Source organism: Pleuronectes platessa, chromosome 6 (genome assembly GCF_947347685.1).
Source record: "Pleuronectes platessa chromosome 6, fPlePla1.1, whole genome shotgun sequence".
In the NCBI taxonomy this organism is placed as follows: domain Eukaryota; kingdom Metazoa; phylum Chordata; class Actinopteri; order Pleuronectiformes; family Pleuronectidae; genus Pleuronectes; species Pleuronectes platessa.
The window spans coordinates 9,107,041-9,128,027 of NC_070631.1; the positions used below are offsets into that span (position 1 = coordinate 9,107,041).

Below are 20,987 nucleotides of genomic sequence, written 5' to 3' on the forward strand. Positions count from 1 at the left end.
TTGTATAAAAGCATCGTACAGTAGAGCATTTGTCATCTGAGTATAATTTACAAATTTATTGAAGGATAAATACTCACAGCTGATTATCTAACTTGAGACACACATGTGAAAACTCTCATTTGAACATGTGTCTCTCAGGTGAGGTTCCAGCCCTTTATTTTTATTTTTTTATGTGTGTGTGTGTGTGTGTGTGTGATCAATATCAGGGATGAGGTGACGATGAAAGCAGTCCATCAATTCATGGGAAACTCACAAATTATCTATAACCGTAAATAACTGTTTTAATAGCTTTGTCCACATCTCCATTGGTCTCTTCTCTGTTGGTGCATCACAGAATAAAAGTCAAGAGCGTCTCTGCCGGCGGATATGGCTACATCAGGCGTCTTTGTGGAAGAACACAGCTCGGCCGTCCTTCGTCCGTCTCTGTGGACTCGAGAGACGCAGAGGCTTCATCAGTAGGGAGCGAACTTCTGTCTCTCTGGCTTTTTGATGCAGTTGGCGGAGGAGATTTTGGCGGTGTAGGCGGCCAGGGTGGTGTGGGAGGGTGCTGCAGGGTTGGGGGCAGGGTTGGACAGAGTCAGATAGGGGATAGACTTCACCCCCAGCAGGCCGGAGAGGGGCATGCCTCCGTACGGGGAGCCCAGCATATGAGCCGGGGTCAGGCCGCCCATCGTGGCCATGGAGGGTGTGGGGGAGGCAGCTGGGGAGGCTGGCTGGGTGAAGGCCATGTTGAGGTCGACCGGAGATGCCATGGTGGCTGCCTGGGCTGTGGATTTGGCTGTCTCTAAACTATGAGGGCAGAGATAGGAGGAGGGGGGGAGGAAGACAGAGACGGGGAAGAAAATGAAGATTAGAGGATTATACTGTTGCTGCAACACTGAGGGGAGGTTGTGGAAAATTATTAAAGGGGAACTACTTTGTTGACTGAAACACACAATAACTACTGAATGGATTTTGTGGAGGGACGGACATTAATCCAGAAATTTGACTGAGGTGTTTTCATGACATTTTCACTGATTTCCCCCAAAATAATGTATAGATTTTCATGATGGTGATTCCGCGTCTATATGGGAACAAATAAGGCTATAGGGTATTCGCGGTCGACTGTATTTACTGTAAAGTCGATTAATGTTCTTGTTGAGAGTTCTATTGTGGGGGAAATCTGACACAACTTTAAGTCAGTGTTGTTTGGGTTTTGAAGACTAATAATCAGGAAGTCAAAAAACTGTGTTGTCGGTTGGTAATATAGGCCACAGGATTTGACAAGGAGAAGAGATAAAGTTAAAAAATAGATAAAATCTCTGGTTTGGCACCATTGCCTGACAATGTGGAGTGGAGAACAGTTACCAGTTCTCAACTCAAGGTCATAAATAGAGTTACTGCAAAGTTTCTTCTTGTGTTGCACCATATTCTTGATATTTTGGATGGATTTATAAAAAATAAGGACAAAGAAAATGTATATTCAGAGCCGCACTGCAAATACTGAATTCCAAGCTGTTACTACGTCGTTCAATACAACCACAAGTTGACTTATTCCCAAAAGGCCAATTAAGGGCTGCTCAAGAACTAAGCCTCATTACTGCCTATCAAATCACAGCACGACCTTTGACCCTGAGAAACCAGGTCTCCCTGTGTTGACTCGTTAGACGGCTGTACGTGCTGCTGGGTCTCACCAGGAGGTAATGAGGTACTGGGCCAGGTTGATGTTGACCGGTGTTCCTGTGATAGTGACATGGCGGTCACTTGTCCCGTCCAGCTGGCTGCCGATCTTGATCTGCGCTCCTGACACCTGCCGGATCTCGTTGATCTTGGTGCCCTGACGGCCGATGATGGAGCCGATCAGCTGCAGGGAGAACAGAGGTGAGGGGAGATCGGTCAGTTTGCCTGAATCATTGAAGGAGCAGGGGAAACGCTTTGAGAGCGGAGGCTTCAATAAATCATTTGACTGAATTGAGCTTTTTTTGTCAGAGGTGGATCTGTTATGCTGATGGAAGGGATTCTGATAAAAACCACTACGACTCATAAAAAAAAAAAGGGCGTGTAGTCGAGCTGACTTCATGCAGACCACTTCAAATATTGCAGTAAGAGTGTTTGTCTGCAGTGGATTGGTCATCCATCATGCATGTCAAAAGCACTTTTCCCCCCAGAGTCTCCCTTAATTGCTACTGCGTGTGCACCGGTAAAAGAGACGGGAGACGGCACATTTGCCTGTCATTAATCTGAGTGGCTAAAAGGTTATTGATTCCTTGGTGTGGTGATGACTTCCCAAACAAATCACTTCCCAAACACACGCCAGGCAGATGCAAAACCTAATGTGAAAATAACTCAAATATATAACGTACAGTCCCATTGGCTGCGGCGTTCTCACTATACCAAGAGGAGATTAGACAGAGACACAAGTTTTTATTGCATACCCACATACATTATCACTTTTTCTCTGCTTCTATTAACCAACCCGGACCCTCAGCTATTAGTGACAATAGATATTTAACAGGCCGAGAGCTGGAGGCTGCGTATTAGCTCAAGTGCAGGGTGTCAGGGCTCAGCGACATGGTTACACTGCCAGATATATAGTGAACAGGACAGACAGTGATTAAGTACTGTTAGTTTGTGTGTATTGGCAGCTTAACAGCAGCTGACATGGAGGTAGAAATACACAAGGCGCATGCGAACACACACACACACACACACAAACACACAATAACACACACAGTGTTCTTGCTGCATTTCACATTCCTTTCCTGAGAAGTAAGCAGCCTGTTCTACAATGTCTGATTTGTCACACCGCGACCTGGTTGGTCCGCCTGGCTATTATTGGCTCCGCAGTTTATTCTGGGGGTGGGGTAGAGGTGCGTCTCAGTATGTGTGTGGTATGTGTGTGTGTGTGTGTGTGTGTGTGTGTGTGTGTGTGTGTGTGTGTGTGTGTTGGGTGGGAGACAGCTTGAAGCCCAAAGAGCAACTCGCATCTCATGAGACAATGGCCAGGACAGCCCCTCGAATCACTGATAACGTCTCTACCCCACTGGGACCAAGACTCCCCACTGGCCTCTGGCCTTTTACACCAGCTGTCAATAGATACCAGCTGTCAACCCCTCGCCCACTTTGGCGAGCATGACCTCATTCAAAAGCATTCCTGTGTGAACAACCTAAAAAAAAAACACAAACAACCTGAAACAACACTTTCAAAATGCCACGAGAGCTAAATAAATGACACAGGAGACACCGGGCGTGTGCTCGCCCCAAGTGATTATTCCTTCCTAAGCATTCCAATAACGGTAACACTGCACGGTGCGGCTGGTCGTCAACTATTAGTGGCCTACATATTGTTGAGTTCCTGCTGAGGCAGCCATTTGAAAGGGTACAGGAAGAAGGATGGGATGGTGAGGGCGCAGCCATTTTTCTTCTGGCTAAATCTTCCTTGCGCAGTATTAGAGCACATCCTGCTGACTGGGTGTAAGCAGTTTCTCAATGCATCTGTGTGTGTTTGTGTATGTGTGTGTGTGTGTGTGTGTGAGTGTCAGCACACAGCGGGATTGTACAGTGGTTGAGTGTGGCCAGCCTGAGGGGGGGTGGAGGGCTGAGGAGGCTCAGTCATGGCTACAAGTCATCTCCTCTGGAACAATGGCCGGAGCTTACAGCTGTCCCTGTCACGTACAGCCCTGGACTCCCTCATTCCTCTGATGCATTGTGCCACTCGCCATGTGGGGCTTTAGTTGGAGGTTGAAAAAAAAGCCTTCGGGCATTTAAGAAATGTTGAGCGGTTGTGGCGGATATATCCTGTAGAGCTGAGTGAAGCCTCGAGTAATCAACGCTTGTGCTTTTGTCTTATTTATATTGTAAAACAAAGAGACATTAATGTTTTGTCTTTGCAGCTATAACTTAAAGAGATATACAAACTACACAATTGAGAGTCACACTGTGTTCTATTGTTTCTTATTGTTCACAAATCCCTTGACAACAATGAACTGATAGTATTGAGTATGAAGCTCAGTCCTGATATGTTTATTCCTCTGTGACACAAGCCTCTAAAATTGTCAAAAAACGGAATGATGCTCCTTTACCACCCAACATGGCCGCTGTAGAGTATTTCTGAGTCACTGCCATGAATACTATCTTGCTGCAATAAATACTTTGAGTGCGTATCCCTCCGCAGCTGAAAATAGTCCCAGACAAATGCACAATCAGCTCCTGTTTGAGTAGCGTCTGCTGAAGACTACAATGCCTGGCTGTTTGGAGAAATTACCGAGCATGTTTAAACAGTTACATTTTGAAAAGTTAAATCTTCAGAAGGATTTAATGAGCTTAAGGAACGCTTTGTTAGTTATGTTATGTCCCTTTGTTCACATGAACACAGAAAAACAGCAGCTGTATCTTGGAATCGTCTGAATCTTCAGCATGTCGCTCTTTTGAAGGATTGTGGTTCGGTTATTACACCAGATATCAAAGCTGCGGCAAAATGAAATCATAAATTACAAATAGCTTCATTGTGAATTTGGCTTCATAAGTGAGCTTTCGTTATTATATTTCCAAATGAAATTCAAAAAGAGGGGGAATTACTGCGATTAATACACAGACGCTCACCATGCGTTAATATCACAGAGATCATGTGAAGGGGAAATGCTCTCTGACTTTATTGTGAAGAAGTGAATCTACGCTTTCTGCCCTCGGATTGCGACGGCGTTTCATCAAACCCCGGCGAAGCCTAAGTGAAGAGGGAAAGGATCTTTGTCTGTTTTCTTATTGGCTGTTTTGACAGCAGACAGCCTCTAAGTAGGTCAGGGAACATGAGAGGATTTACTGAGCACTCGTGGGACTCACTCGGAGGCACCGCAACTGCAGCCCAGACAATAATGCAAAAAGGATCCATATCAGCTCAAAATCCCTTTAACCTTGGGTTAGTCGGAGGTCAGAGTAATGAGGGTAATGAGGGTAATGAGCGGGTTGCCAACATGTCTCTCGTCTCTTTTGAAGTCACGGCAGATGACTTTGCAGCATCTGCATCCGAAGTCACCTGCTGCAGAGATGCGGTGTACTTGCGAGATGAGCTCCGACATGTTCCTGTTGTTTTTCTCGCTGCTCACATGGGACCAGACCAACATCATAAAGACAGAAAACTCTCAAGTTATGAGCTTCTTTTTTCTTACGTCATTGGGAATAAGCAGCTCCTGAGACGTGTGAGAGTTCGTGTCCATCCCTGAGAAGAGAAAACACAAGCAACAACCGAATGAAACAGACAAGTCAGATATCTCCTCCTCTCCTTTACTTAGGGAGGCCACACAATCTGCCGCTGTCACACTGGGAGAAAAAAAAAAAGAACTGCCAGTGGAGAACTGCCAGATACAGTGAAGCTGTTACAGTAATTTCCATTTTAATGGACTGATGTTTAACACAGCTCTCACTCTTTTCTTTTCTCCCAGTTCTGCGACTCTGTGGAACGTATCATTTCATGTAATAGCTTCGCTCTAAGACCGGGAGATATGAGAAGGCTATAAAGCCTCTTCTACTCCTGCCTCAGTGACACCATCCCATAATCAGAGCCGCTCATGACAGCGAGCGCTATTTCTCACATCTGAAGGCAGGTAGCACATCTTTGACAAGGTACAGATAGAGCAGCAACACAAAGACAGTGTTCCAGTTTGATAATTTTACATCAAGCCTTTTTAAATATAACCATGAACTTTAAAAGTTAGAGCAAATACTTACTGATACTACTCCCGTACATACCGGGTATGATATTCGAAGCCGGCTGGGCCATAGGACTCAGGCCTTGCTGCATTGACAGCTGATGTAGCTTGGCCAGCTGTAAAAAAAACAAACAAAGAGAAAAAAATTTTAATTCATTGTATAGAGTATAAAGCATTAATTGAATATTGAATTATAACATATCTGCACGTGGTCGTACCTCTGAGTGTGGAATGCCGTATTGGTTTTGCAAAGTGTAGGCCTGGAAGAGAGCGTCCTGCATTAGGCAAATTAAAGCAATGAAACATTACACGTAGGCAATAAATCGGCAGCCTCTTAATGGAAGTGCTTCACTGTCGATACCTGCTTTTCTTTTCCAGAATAAGTTAAATCAGTTTTTATAGTTCAGCCCCAAACGCATACAGACAAAGAATAACCATATTTTCTCATGTGCACAGACGTCTGTGTCGTAGTTATGTTTTTAATTTGCCGCAGTTGGGAAATTCATGTCTCAGGTTTCTGCCTTTCGCCCAAATAGTCAGTGGAGTTCTGTCACAGCCTCGATGAAAAATAAATGATTCAACGTCTCAGTCCCTGTTACTTTGAATTCCACACAGACCTCAATGTGACGGTGGGACCGTTTGATCGGCTCCTGTGAAAATTGTTGGTGGAACATCCTGAGGAACCAACTGTTAAATATTATTTTAACCCATATGTTTAAGAGGGGCTTATACCCAGACTCCACTGCTGTGCTTGTCAAACTATTAATAGCGTATTTAAAATGTTTTCCCTTCTGACCTGGTTAAAATCTTAATATGTTTAAAAGGACCGAAGTGGTGATTTCCCCTTTTACAACAAACTGCTGCTTCTTTTGGTGAAGTTGAGAAAATACATAAATGAAAATTTAAACCATGCTATAACACCAAGTCATTTGCCTATATATATAATAATACTGTAAATATTTTTTTGTAAAACCAAAGTGTTTATTCTCCATATCGACAGCTTTAACTCCCTGAAAATAAATTGAAATCAGAAGTACAGCATCGTTTTCTATAGCAGCACTAATGAAAACCTGTCATCAGTTCAAGTGTGTTTTTGGAGCTATTAAAGAGTCTCCTGCGATAAACGGTCATTTTTTATTGTTGTGAGAAACCTAAATAAAATGTCATTCCCGTCAGTTCTGTTCCTAACAGACGTTTAAAAACTAAAAAACTGTGTCTGAAAACCAGAGGACATTTTTTTGGGGGCAAATGACCATTTCCTTATTAAGGTAATTAAGTTAACCCGATTTTGTAATAGAATGTATTCTTGTTGTGCGCTGTAAAATATTATTTGTGATATCCTGCCTTCTGCCTGCTAAAAATGTAAAAAGCTGCATAAAATCGTTTTATTCTCCACAAAAAAAGAACATGGTTTATGATTTAATTATGTGAAATCCTAATATCTATCCACAGTAATGAGTGAGGGTGGAGTCTGTGCAGCCCTCCGTCGTTACACTCATTGGTTTGAGCAGACAGCACTTAGCCTAACTCGGGTCTGCCTGACGCCAACAGTCTGCCTACTATTACCAGCATCCTGTAGGGTCGTAAAGTGTGTGTGTGTGTGTGTGTGTGTGGGGGGGGGGGGGGGGGGGGCTCAGCTCTTGTCTCACTGCATTAGAGCATTTTTTTTGCAAAAGGAAAAAACACAAACAACAACAACAATAAGCAGCAAAAATCCATCCAGCTCTTTTTACGGCTTGAGTGATCTCCAGGTTTGGAACTATTTACATATCGTTATCTAGAATTACATTCCCTTTGTAATCTCAGGCTGATTTAACAGACGCGGCTGTGTCCATTCTGATATCATGACAGCGTCGGCTATTGCTGTCATGGGAGGGAATTTTGCTGAAGCCCAAATGTTTCTGGTGCAGAGCGAGACGGGACTAAAACAGAGACGACAGAGCTGCGGCGGCGGTGGCGCTGTGATGGCGTCGTGTTTCGGGCGAGGTTATAGATCTTACGACAGGCTAGAACAATAGCCGCAGCTTACGCTCAGCTGTTGTTGCTAATGCCTCATGCCAGATGATGGACTGTGTATATTTGGACACGCCACACGACCGCCTGCTCTCACCCGCCACTCAAACCCTCACAGCCCTGGAAGCTCAGGACGTTTAGAGGGGCCGGTGTTAGAAGCATGAAGACAGAGAAGAACAGAGAGTTAACATGACTAATTATTTTCAGTTACCTGCTGGAGGTCCAGGCCCCCTTGGGCGACTGAGTACATAGGGTGGGGGGCATATTCAGATGCCTCAAACACCTACAAACACACAGCAACACAGGAGAGAATGAAACATGTACTTCATTTATGTGTATTTATCAGCTAAAACCTCCGATGATCAACTTGATGTGAACATAATAAATGAAAACCTCCAATGTCGTCTTTTTCAGGGCGTCACTACAGATCAAATTTGGTCCGAGCTGCATTTTCTGACACTTTAACACACCTAACAAGCTTACGGGCTATGACTCATCTGCAGGCGCTCTCCCATTCCACTTCATTTGTCCCCTCTGACAAATTGCACAAACATCCCTGATCCCCATGCCGCCTTCGTTAAAGCCACCTCCCGGTGACCAGGAACTCGCCCGGGGTTCAATTTGATAGCCTATTATGAGGAATATCAACAACAACAAAACAAGAAGGCCATTCCAGACATGGACCAGAGTCTGAGGCAGCACAAACACTGTCAGGACCGCTGACAGCTATGCAGAGTATCTGGGTGCTGCTGCAGCCAGAGGAGACGGCAGGTCTCCAGTCTCACTTGCTAATCTTGTGACCTGCTCCATAGGAGGCTGGATATCTGTCCCCTCTCAAACAGAGGGAACTATAGCACTCAACCCCAGCCTCTCTCTCTCCCACACACACACACACACACACACACACACACACACACAAATCACCCGATCCCCCACTGAGGAGCACTTACACGAGTATTGTTTCATTGCAGGGGTTCGCCCTGACTCCGAGGAGAGATTCGATTATTGACAGTGTCTTCTCAGATGCCTCTCAAATCACCATTTGGACCTTCAAGTAAGTTGTGAAGGTGAGGGTGTCACCTCCAAACACTAATCCAGTGGTTCTCAAATGTTTTAGCTGCCAGTCGATGCACCAATTCGGTGAGGACAAAAATATATCTACAAAAATAGGACGAGTTACCATAACATTTTCAACAGGCAGTCATGGCGCATGAGGCATGAATCTGAATTCCAGCAGGTCAAATTTGTCCCATTCTGCCCCTCCCCCTCCCCCGAACTCCCAACCCCCTGTTAAGCTTGTATGATCCTACAGGGGGCCTCACCCTACAGTATGAAAAGCCCTTTTTCCACACGTCGAAAACCCACTAACATCTGGATTTTTGTCTGCAATGGGAATGCAAACAATTGGGATTCACTCTCGGGTAAAATCATGTGTTTTAACCGGTTCTTGTTCCGATCAACAGGGATGAAAACACGACATCTGATGAACTAATTGCTTCTTCTGTTTGGCATTCAAGACGCTGAACCTAAGATCTCCTTCATTTACCTGGTTCCCTGCGATGAGGAGGGCGCCTGGTGAGGGGCTCGGTCGATAGGGGATGGTGGCCCCCTTCGGTGGAGACTAAAGAATCAGAAACAGAATAAGGGGTTAGAGGTTTGTAATTAATCTTCATTGTTAATTTCATAATCATGAAAATGTTGTTTTTCTTTTCTAAAACATTAAAATATTAAGCCTCGTGGGGTCAAATGTTGTTAAACTCTTTGCTACAGTAAAAAATGATTCATGAAGTAAACTGCTAATGCCACTGACATCTTTCCCTTCCTTGTTTTGTTTTTTTTAATTAAACTAATCATTCATTAAATAATTGAGTTATAAGCAGTGAGGTGAGATGTCTTTGTGGATGATAGCTCGGAGCTTCAGTTTGTATCAGATCTTAAGGATCGGCAGTGGTTTGCCCTTTAGGTAGATCGAGCATCCACAGACAAGAACACGTTTTAAGATAACATTCCTTAAACACCAATAAGAACAGAGGAGATTGTGTGCTGTACACGACCGTGGGTATCTTATCGACTAACTCTAGCTTTGGTAATAGCGTTTCGGGGGTTCAAAATGTAGAGCATCTTTTCTGCTGGAACAGACACAGTAAATTCTTTGTATAACTTTGCATAATTTAAATCTCCGAGCCAAAAGCAAGAAGCCTCTGGCGCAGAATCCTAATGAAACTCGCGAGCCTTTGAAGAAAGCCTTGGAAAACTGGATCAAGCTGGCAATTAGTCAGTCAGGTCCAGCTGCAACGCTAAAACAAAAAGGACTTGTGCACCTCCATGAACACAAACGCACAAACTGTCCTTGGGGCTGTTTTTTTAAAAATCTCATCTCCTCCTCGCTTTTCTCAGGAGAGCTGTTGTCTTAAGGTGGACAGAATCTGCTGCAGGTTGGTTTGGGTTTCTCCAAAAATACCGCGCTCCGATTGGCCGACCGCACCTCTGACTTCATCATATTTTTCCCCGACGGCAGATTGCATAACAGAAGGTCAAAACAATAAAGAAAACCGCTTCCTTTGTTCTGGTGGAGGATAACGCTGCAGGATCTCGTTGACTTCTATGCAACATCGCGGTTGGTCACGTTACATAAGGCGGCTAAAAACGCATTAGAGGCTGCTGCAGTGGAATAGAAAATAAGTGCATGTTGGTAAAAGAGAAAACATGAAACGTGGAAAGCAGTTATTACCTTTAATGCAGCTGAAGCAGCAGCGCTCCGACAGGATGTCAGCTATAGGTGTGAGTATTTGAAGTAAAGAGAGCGAATGAATGCTTCCTACCTCCAGGATTACTGTGCAGATGAGCTTGACACACTGGATTACTGAGTCCTGATTCCCAGATATCGTCACCCCTCGCTCAGTGGAGTTGGGCAGTAAATCCCCTGCCACCTGTATCTGAGCCCCGGTGCTCTGCAGAGGATAGGGGGGGGTAAAAAAAAAAGAGAGAGATTAGTTTGATTCTGGAGATAAGACAAGGTGTGATTATCCTGCCTTTATTATTCCCAAACCTCCCTGCTGGCTTTTTTTTTTTTTCTATTCTGAAGGAGACAGGTCTGTCCCGTGGTACGTGTTAAACGTCAAGTCCTGTCAGGTTAGAGATAAGTGAAAAGTCACCTGCGCAAAAAAAAAAATGTGATTCTGTTCATTTTCAGCTGACACATCCCTAATTCAGCACGTCTGCAGGCGAGGTGGGTAAATTCATCTGCATTAGCTGATGCCGCTAACAGAGGATTTCTGGAGGCCAATGCTGAACTGCACATATCACAAAAGTGCCTCTGCAATGGGAACATGTGTCCGTGGAAACAAAACACACAAAAGAAAAAGCTGCAACTGATACTAATCTGGGACCTCGAACATCATGAGAAAATCCTTCTGAGCTCATAAAATCATGCCGCTGAAGGTAAAGGCTAAAACGAGAGGCTCTATTTGTAGAGCGGCACGGAGCTAGAGTAACTGCGTCATACGTCTCTGGCAACAGATCTGATGAATTTAATCCTAATGTTTCAACTGAGCCTAAATGTAGTCAGGAGTTGTTGTTCCCTTTCAAAGCTGCCACTGCTGCTGAAGTGATTCATCTTGGCTGCATTGTCTCACTAATTTCCTGCCTTGATGGCCTAAATCCAATTTTAGTCAGACACCGACCTCAGTGCAGACACATGGTATCTGCCTCAAATCATTATTTCGTATTGTTTTTAGTTTTTTTTTTAAATGTTGTGAAAAACTAAATTTGTGTTTTCCAGGATTAGTTCTCATTTATAAATAAATACCTGCAAAACTAATGATATTCCCATCAGCCTCAGCCGAGTCCAATCGTGTTCTCATGTTTATTTGTGTCTCTTATGATGAATCTCGTTAGATCTTAGTGAAGGGAGAAAACTATCCAATGGTTTTGTGTCAACAATAAAAGACTATCACCTCTGGATTTTTAGTGGGAGAATGAAATGAAGCACATTGATTGGTTAACAAATCTGGGAGGTGGTGGAATAGGCGATGCAGACAAAGATGGTGAATATTTGAGTAAAGGAAATAGCAGGAAGTCAGAATAGCATTGTCAGTGTGAGCATGAGGATTTAAGCATTTAGCTCAAAGCATCGCAGCCTCACAGAGCTACTGACACGGCTGCAGACTTGTAATTGTTGTAAAATGTAGCTTGCAATGTACTTTTTTTTATTTACTAAACTAAATTACTAATAATGTGAGTGCAACTGTATTTTTCTAATTTACGCAAATTCAGTTACTCTAATGTTTTACATATGTGCTTAGCTTGTAGCTCTTGTGATAACTAACTTGATCCTAACATTTCCAGCCTCAAAAAAACAATGAACTTGAACTGTGGTTGCAGTGATTCTCAATAAGAGCATCTTATATGCACCAAGAATATATTGGTGCAATTATGCAGCAGGGAAAGGAAAAAAACAGCAAGACTGTATAAAGGGAAATATCTCTCCACTCTGCAGCTTTATCCTGCAGATTTGTTCTCCTCATATTTCAGTGTTCGACCAATCTGGCAGATGTTGTCGATTTGTGTTCTGGATGCTCACCTCCCTGATTTCCTTTATCTTGGCCCCTCCCTTCCCGATGAGAGAGCCACACTGGCTGGCAGGGATGACCAGCCGCAGGGTGACTGGTGGCTTGGAGCTGATGGTGCCGTTGGCTACCAGTGCAGTGAGGTCCTGAGGGGGGGTACAAGAGAAGATTGGTGAGAGTCGGCAGGAATGAAAAAGAGGAGCGACAGAAGGAGAGGGAGCCCCAGAGGAGAGGATCAAATAGCAGGGGTCAAAGTGGAAATGGGGGGGATGCACCACATAGATGGATGGATGGATAGATGGATAGATAGATAGATAGATTATAGATAGATAGATAGATATATGATAGATAGATAGATAGATAGATAGATAGATAGATAGATAGATAGATAGATAGATAGATAGATAGATAGATAGATAGATAGATAGATAGATAGATAGATAGATAGATAGATGGATGGATGGCAGTTTCTACAGCGCTGATATCAGTCCCAGTTCAAAGGGGATCTTGGTTCATAGAAATAGCAGGTGGGGTTTGGGCGTAGAGCAGAGTAATGCTGTTTGAGTCGGTGCATTGAGAGTCCACAGTCGACCACAGGAGGCCGGTCAGTGATGTATTCAGTGTGGGATCTGAAAAAGTCTTTTCAATTATTCTCTATGAAAATTCTGAATTCTGCATGAAAGGGAGAACATTAAGTGCAAGACGGGCGGTGAGCAAACCTCGCTCTGAGCTTTTCACTCTTTTTCACATAAAGCTGAGCCCGGGCACAGTGTCTCCATGTTATTCCTGCTGTCAGCACGCAGGACCTGCTCGCCTTGAGATGTCTCTCTAAAGATATTCAGAAATGAACCCGAATGAAGACATTTATCTTTTTATATCTCATCTCGTCTTCTCTTATTTGTAGAATCTAAAGTTTACAGTGATCACTTCCATGCATTGTGAAGATATGTCGAGATTATTCTTCATTTATTCCATCCATAGTAAAAACAGAACATTGCAGTTTTTTAACCTTTAAGCTGCAATTTATATTTAATGAACAGATACGAGTGCAGTATCGATCTTCTCATTTAAATCAGCAAGAAAGCTCATTATATGGTGGCACTGAAGGATGAATACACTGCAAATTAAGAAACATATGCAACTTAACGTAATTTAAACAAAAAGAAAATGTAATAATCTCGAACCAATCTAACCCCACATGCATAGCATCTAGAAACTAGAACAGCCCTCAGCAGAGCACACACCTCTACCCAGCCTAACAGTCCCCTTATGAAACACATTTAAATTCACTTGATCCAGATTTTTATTTGGATTTGCACCAAATGCAAACATTCAGATATCTCTCCAAAACATGCAGGATTTTTTTTCATCAAGATCCATAAATTAATCTCAGAGGGAACGAAAATGATGAAAAACACACTTATCTCACAATGTTAAAGAAAGTTAAACAATTCCTGATACAGATCCGTATTCAAACTGTATCTAATCTTTCCTGACCCATAATGCATCCTTCCACCATATTACCTGATACATCCAGTAGTATCTATGCAATCTTGCTAAATAACAAAAATCCTGCTAAATAATAAAAAATGAAAAGAAGTATAAAAACACAATCTAATGCTTAAGCCTGCATCTTTTTCCAGATTTTGCTTCTCTTTGTAAATAAGCATCTTTCTTAAAACTATTCCTTTAAGCTGTCATACTGGACAAACCCTTTCAAGAGGCTTATTGTGATAGATTATCTCTAATTATTTTTTATTTTAAAGGCATAGAACCTTAAATATCTATGCCAAGATGTATAAAGTTCAAATCGACATATTAACGTCAGATTTTAATAACATCCTAAAAAAAGAATAGGTGCAGAATATGTCCATTTTATCTAGAATGTGTTAATTAGGTATTTTGACACGGAACCTTCTGATTTCCAGAGAGCAGGTAGCAGACGTCTGCCGGCTGCTGTGGGTGGAGATTGAGCTTCTAATTAATGAACAGTGTCTCTGTGAACCTTTGAAATGTAAATACATCCCCCTGTCTCTCTTCCCCTCAGAGTTCAACACTCAATAAATGTGTCAGGGAATGATGTTTTTGTTTTTCAGGTTTGCGTTCGGGGGCCAGTCTGCAGTAAAATTAGCAGAGTTAGCCTTAAGAGGTGACAGCGTGGATGTGTGCAGCCTCAGTGGATTTACTTATGACGGGAAACCGTATCATTTTTCCAATAACGTTAAATTTGAAAAGCACATTCTGACGTGGCTCCTGTGCCTCCTGCTCCGTGTCTATATTTAGTGAGGCGGATCAGGCTCTCTGACGTCTCGTCTCATTAGGAGAGGAGCACGCCGCTTGTCTGTACAATCAGAAGACTTTCTCGATTTGATCTAAAAATATAAAACCACATCTTAACAACTGCGAACATCCCCCCCTCACCACCCCTCTATTCTCCTGTTCACTCGCAGGGAAAATAGACTGTCGGCAAATTGGCAGAAATAACACAGCGGGTTACACGAGCACCACTTGCGAAACGAGTTGGTGATCTTAAATCCCCGGAGCATATTGTGTTTCTGGTGGGATAAGGATGCAGATATGGAGAGATTATGGGGCTTTTATGCACGCTGTGCCTCGACACCTGGGAACAAAACACACACATAATACTGTAGTGCGTGTGTCTTGTGTTAACAGATTAAAAGATCTCTATTTTGTCTATATATACGAGGAACAAAAGCCCCCGTCGCCATGGAGACGCAGTGAAGTTTCAGGGTTGAAAAGAGGTGAGTGTGAAAACATCTTTTATTAACACCGCGCCGCGCTCCCAGCCGGAGTGTGTTTACCGAGGGCTGTCGACCTGAGCAGGGAGCACCTGTTTCCTCACCGGCGGGGTCGGCTGTGATGCTAAATCAGAGCGAGGGCGCCCCTCTCTCTCCACCGTATTAATTAGCACAGTGATGGACAGTCAACATGGGGATTAATAGCAAGTGGATCCCGTCGTCTGTAACTCATTAAAATACCATGAAAACATGTGCGAGTCCTTCTCATTAGCGGATGGAAATTCGTGTCCTATGCGCCGAGTGGATTGAGCACGTGCAGCACAATGAAAAGCATAAAGGTGTTTAGTGAAAACGCCCGAAGACAAACAACCAGACGAGCCAGACGATCCCGTCCACTTCCAAAACTTCAAATGTTTTCCTTCCATCACTTCACTTCAGAGCTAATCGATAGTGGTAAAGTGCATTGTGCTAATGTTGAGATGTTGAAGCTCCGGAAATGTTTTTTTTTGCGATACTGGTGGTGAAATTGCTTCCTGCACTTTTCTTTTTCCATCTCTCACAAGCAACTTATTGTGTCTCATTGTATCCTGATAGATTATTTGTCCATATATAAGAAACTTTGTCAGACACAGAATGACCCTGTTTGGATTGGAGCACTGTCATGGTGGCTTGTTTGAGAGGAGATGACGACATGAGCTCGCGATGAAAATGAGTCTGAGACACTCACCTCCTCCAGTTTAAATGTGATCATGGTGAAAGCTCTGAAGACGCTGTCTGTGGAGCCGGTGATGGTGATGATCCTCTCAGGACAGGATCCCTCTGAGATGTTGACCCGAGCGCTGCTCTGTGGGGACAGAGGACATCACATCACTTTAAAGGAACACTTTGGGATAAACCCTTTTTAACATTGTCACAGACCCAACATCCTAACCTCACTTAATGGCCGGACACCATCTGGTACCACATCTACCAGCAGCTATGAAGCTCACTAATGAACAAGTTGTATCTGGATAGAAACTATAGAAAATCATTGATGGTTGTCCAGGGAGTGTTGTGCTGGATTACTAATTTCCTGTGAGTAATTTCCTGGTGGCCCATGTTAGTGGATATTTGCTTTTTTTTTAACGTTTTGATTTTCCAAGTTCCTTTACCTTTTTTGGGGGGGTGGGGGGATGAGGGGTGACCCAAGGAAATAACCTGTGAGTTTCGGAGCAGATCCAGCCAAAGGGCCACATCCATAAATGTGTTATCACCATCCCTAACGTTGCCTAATAGGGTGTTTTCCCCAGTGAATAATTCATGTTTCCTGATGAAAATAGTCTGGCATATTTACTGCACTGGTACCTATGAGTGTGTGAATTTCTTACAGCTTAATTGAATTCAAGGGAATTGTTAAGCATTGAAGATATGAGTTCTGTTGAGTGTCATTCTTTATTTTAAGCAATAAGCCAACATAACTGCAGCTTCATATTCCCCATAGAGATGTGAATCGTCTTCTCATCTGACTCTCAGCAAGAAACCAAATAAACACATTTCCCATAATCTCAAACTATCCCTTTGACCTTCCTGTGCATTGGGTTTCCAGAGGCACAGTGGCTGCAGGGCACACCCACAGGTAGTTAAGTCAAGTGACCTGAAAGTAAAGGAGGCGAGGCTGACAGCCAAACAGCACATTTCTGTATCTCTGTAAATCTAATAAAGTTTCTCCTCGGAGCATTGCCCTCAGACGACAGAGCTCCTATACTGCGCTCCTCTCCCTCCATTTTGTGCCCTTGTGTTTGAGTTAAATTCACGTGAGCAGAAACAGGACAACGCTCTGACCTCCAGGCCATTTTCTCCAGTCTTTCCAGTGCGTCATGCTCCCACTGTAGCTGTAAGCCCTGGGGACGGACTGACAGGATAAGGCTCATGCAGTTGGGAAGTAACAAAGGCCAAAACTGGCAGGCTGACTGGATGAATGGATGGATGACTATCATGGGTGAGTGGTTTATCCAGCAGCTCTGTGGGGCTGCATTGTCCCATGACCTCACTATTCCCCTGTTTATCCTTCTGCCTCATAAAGTACAACATTAAACCTTAGCAGCCAGCGAAAGAATCAAATGTGCCGCCACAGTGTCAGCCGAATTACTCTTTTTTCTTTAGTTAACCAAGCGGCATTAGTTTAGCTGCACCCTTGAGATTTTCAAAGAGGGGAGGACGGAGAAAAGGGGAAGTTGTTTGAAGCAGGTAAAGAAAGAGAAAGGGATTTGGAGAGAGTGCAGCGAGGGGACTGATGGAGAGAGAGGATTTAAATTGAAAAGGTGCTGTTATTGCCCAAAAGGCAATTTGGACAATGTTCAAGTCCTGTATGCTCAAAAACTCCCAAACAGGCTTTATTATCAGCTTCCTCCCACAGCTTTATTATTAATACACGCATCTGAAACAAATCCTGACCAGTTTCAAAATGAGCCCTTGAAATTAAACTATGGTTTTCTCTTCAGATTGACCTGCTTGTGGAAAATAAAAGAGACGTAGGGCTCGGTTTGGGGGTTATTATCTGAATTAGTGGGCAAAATGGGCTTACTTCATCTGAACGGCTGCTGACACACACACACACACACACACAGCTCAACACACTGACTCTGGGATCAGTGAGAACAGGCTCATACGGCAAATGCACAAATTGACGTACCTCTTCTCGTATTCGTTTCACAGTCTCTCCTTTCTGAAAAAGAAAGATGAAGGACAGCTTTAATCAGAATCAAACGTTTGAAAATTACAATCCCATCAGTGTCCTTGAAGTCCGAGTGAAACCTGCTAATACAAACCCAGCGTCTGATTAGAATTCATCACAGGGAGTTTGCACTAGAGTTTCAATTTGCGATACACGGCGGCGGTGGCCTCTGCACTGCTGTCGGAAAAAAGATACATCACCTGCCGCGTAATGGCTGTTTATTCAGTGTGTGAGACGAAAGAGCATTTTGACAGACTTGTATCACAGCTCTGGTTGGGACTGCTTCTTTCCCTATTCCACCATTTTTCTTTTGGCTCATGTCCACCCAAGCTGCCGCACCCTTCGTTTCCCGCCTTCATGCACCCCGTGACACTCACTTTCTTACAGGAGCATCAAAACCAGTATCATCCAACACCCTGGGCTGCACCGTTATTTATGTGACGCTGTAGGAAAACCTATTATTTGTGGTCTGGTGTCGGCCCTCTATTGATGGGAAAGAGATGAGAGGTTTGAGATAGGAAGAAAGGAATGCTCGGAGGGTGGAGTGGCAAGTTATTAGTGGAAGTGCTGCAGATCAAGTGCCTCTCTCCGTCGAGCTGCTCGGCGTGAGCCAAACTCATCCCTCTCCTCCTCCCGCTTTCTTTTTTATTCTCAATTTCCTCCGAGATATTTTGATTTCTCTCGCACGTCCAAGCATCCATTGTGATGTCTTTCTCTCCAGCGCTCTTTACACATTTTGTTTTCATCTATTGTTTCTTTTCTTGATGTGTGTTGCATGTGTTGTTTTCCAGTGAACACAGTGCAGCAGGGCCCTTCCTAACAGACGCTGGGAGTGCCCACGAGGGGCCGGCGGTAATATGTCTTTGGAGCTCGGTTTCAACAGGAGGCTTTCAGTCAATGCACTAATGTTTTTGTTTGATGGATTACTGTGTTGCATTATTGGTGGGGGGGGGTCTTAAGAGGGTTGGTTTTAGGACAATTACATTTAGGATGGGGGTGTTCAGAACAAGAGGGTTTTGTGCTCTGCGTTGATTTCAAGACAGAGAGGGAAATTATTTTACAGCGGCTTATTATGAATTCACATAAATAAGATTGGTGGCAAGGCTCGATGGATATTAAGTGTAGATTTGCATATCTGACACAGGTGTAGCATTTTAATACATCTACCGGATCTCAATAAGGATTATTCATCTGTGTTTATGATTAATATATATATAAAAAATATATAATATATAAAATATATGCCGTATTTTGTATAATAGAAAGAAAATAGGACATCTCACCTTTCCTATGATGCTGCCAACCTCCTAAAAGACAAAAAGATTAGAGTATTTATTTTTTCAAGTGAAAATATAAAAGAAGCATTTAATCTTGATAATAATCTTTCATAATTCATCATCTCTATAGATCATAAAGCTGTAACAAATGTGCACAAAAAAAGGCCCAGAGAGCTACAGTGGGCATTCATTCATAAACAATGCGAGCAGATGGCTTGTACCTTTCCATGCATGAGCAGTCGTAGTGTGAGGGTCACTCCCAAGCCCCCGTCTGCGAAGTCCTGCTCACAGTTCATAGCGATGTGGGAGTGGCATGCAGGAAGACGCATGAACAAGGCTCACTCGCTGGTCACACTGTCAAACGAAGGCCAGCGCTCGATCTCTGGCTCTTCAAGGTTCTTCAGTGCTGCTCTGAGAGAGAGAGAGAGAGAGAGAGAGAGAGAGAGAGAGAGAGAGAGAGAGAGAGACGGAGAAAAACTTAGGTTGAAATAAACTGTCACTGAATTTGCTCAGGATCATAAAACACGAAGAAAGTCATAAACTTGTGCATTCACGCTCGGCTTACAATCACGATGTATCTCATAGAGACTCCCTTATCAAGCAACATCATTATTCACTGAACACCATGTACCACTATTAGAACTAATGGCTGTGTTCTAGTTTAGTTCTCGGAAACCACACGCTTGCTCTGTATTTAACTGCACTGTTGACTGAATGATAATTTCCCGGAGCGAGGACAGATAAAAAAAAATGAAATATAAAAAAATAAAAAACGTTCATGCCATCAAAGACATTTCAGGCGGCCATGAGCCCAACTTCTCTGGGAGCAACTTCTTCATTAGTTGCAGTCGATGTAATATTGATGGTGATTCATAACAAAGTCATAATGAGGAGCATTGTGTGTGCAGGATATTGACCACAAGCACCAGCAGTGTCAGCAGTGTTGCAGCTCATCAGAGCTCTGGGGTCCTGACAGACTGCGGGCGGCCATTGATGACTAACACACTGTCTGTGTCTTCATTAACCGACGAGCAGTTTCTCTCCCAGCGAGAGGAGCCATTCTTGAAATTGGACTCGAAAAAAAAAGAGAAAAGGAATTTCTTTTCAGACGAGCGCGGCATGAGATCCATGCAAAGTTAATCAAATTCAATGTGAAATAGTTTTAGTATCATCGGAAAGTGTTGGAGTTTCTCCGGGGACCTGGTGTTATCTGCTCCAGCTCGGTCAGCTGGAGAATTTTTATTTTTTTCTGAGGCGACAGATCAGAATTTATAGAGCGACAGCAAATGAAGAGCATCTGTAATGATCCCAGAATAACAACATGGTGGCAGCTCTGTGCGTGTCAGTTGTGTGACATGCAGTATGATGAACGTGTGTGTCAGCCAGCTGCTCACCGTCTCAGTATAATGTGAACCATTAGTTCATGGACTCACTTTCCACCCTGATTTATATTGCCTTACATTTTTCAGTGAGGAAGTAGATAGATAAATATGTGATAGTTAAAAGTAGCTGATGTGGAGGTAGGAATTAAGTCAGTAAATGTATTCAAGTCGTGTACCGTGTACATTTATTTTATACTTTCAGCTACTTTGCAAACATCCGATCATTTATACAAAATCAACAAATTGAATATGATGCTTTATTATAAACTGAAGTCAGAACTGGCCACATCTCGACAGCTGCAACATTTAAGTGACGTACACACTGATCGATCAATAACTATAATTCAATACATTTTAGTCTGAGTAGCCATTCCGAGTACTTTTTCAATTGATACTTACACTGTTGTATTTGTATCTCAGTTACATTATGCAGACCTCATGGCAACAAAGTATTTCTATACATCTGATTACTTCTCCCACCACTGCTTAGCTAATTGAGGAATGCGTACAATTTCCACAAACCACTAAACTAAGGATCACATAATTATGCCAGGTCTCATTTAAATGCGTCATTAAAATGTTTTTAAAGCT

General features: G+C 43.2%; 1 protein-coding gene across 2 annotated transcripts in view; it reads right to left on the reverse strand.

Moving 5' to 3' along the window:
- Positions 1–452: 452 nt before the first annotated feature.
- The window catches only part of LOC128442851 (poly(rC)-binding protein 4), a 38,985-nt gene continuing 18,450 nt past the window's right edge, over positions 453–20,987 (reverse strand). Inside the window, exons 2-14 of one of the 2 annotated variants that reach the window (XM_053425453.1) lie at positions 19,236–19,425; positions 19,021–19,044; positions 17,696–17,728; positions 15,752–15,868; positions 12,280–12,411; positions 10,520–10,648; positions 9,244–9,318; positions 7,909–7,980; positions 5,903–5,959; positions 5,725–5,800; positions 5,145–5,194; positions 1,674–1,843; positions 453–789 (exon numbers count right to left, since the gene is read on the reverse strand). In XM_053425453.1, coding sequence (XP_053281428.1) covers positions 453–789; positions 1,674–1,843; positions 5,145–5,194; positions 5,725–5,800; positions 5,903–5,959; positions 7,909–7,980; positions 9,244–9,318; positions 10,520–10,648; positions 12,280–12,411; positions 15,752–15,868; positions 17,696–17,728; positions 19,021–19,044; positions 19,236–19,343 — 1,380 coding nt within the window. In that variant the 5' untranslated portion in view covers positions 19,344–19,425. Of the gene's footprint in view, positions 790–1,673; positions 1,844–5,144; positions 5,195–5,724; positions 5,801–5,902; positions 5,960–7,908; positions 7,981–9,186; positions 9,319–10,519; positions 10,649–12,279; positions 12,412–15,751; positions 15,869–17,695; positions 17,729–19,020; positions 19,045–19,235; positions 19,426–20,987 lie in introns of both variants that reach the window. The other variant, XM_053425452.1, reaches the window with a different exon arrangement.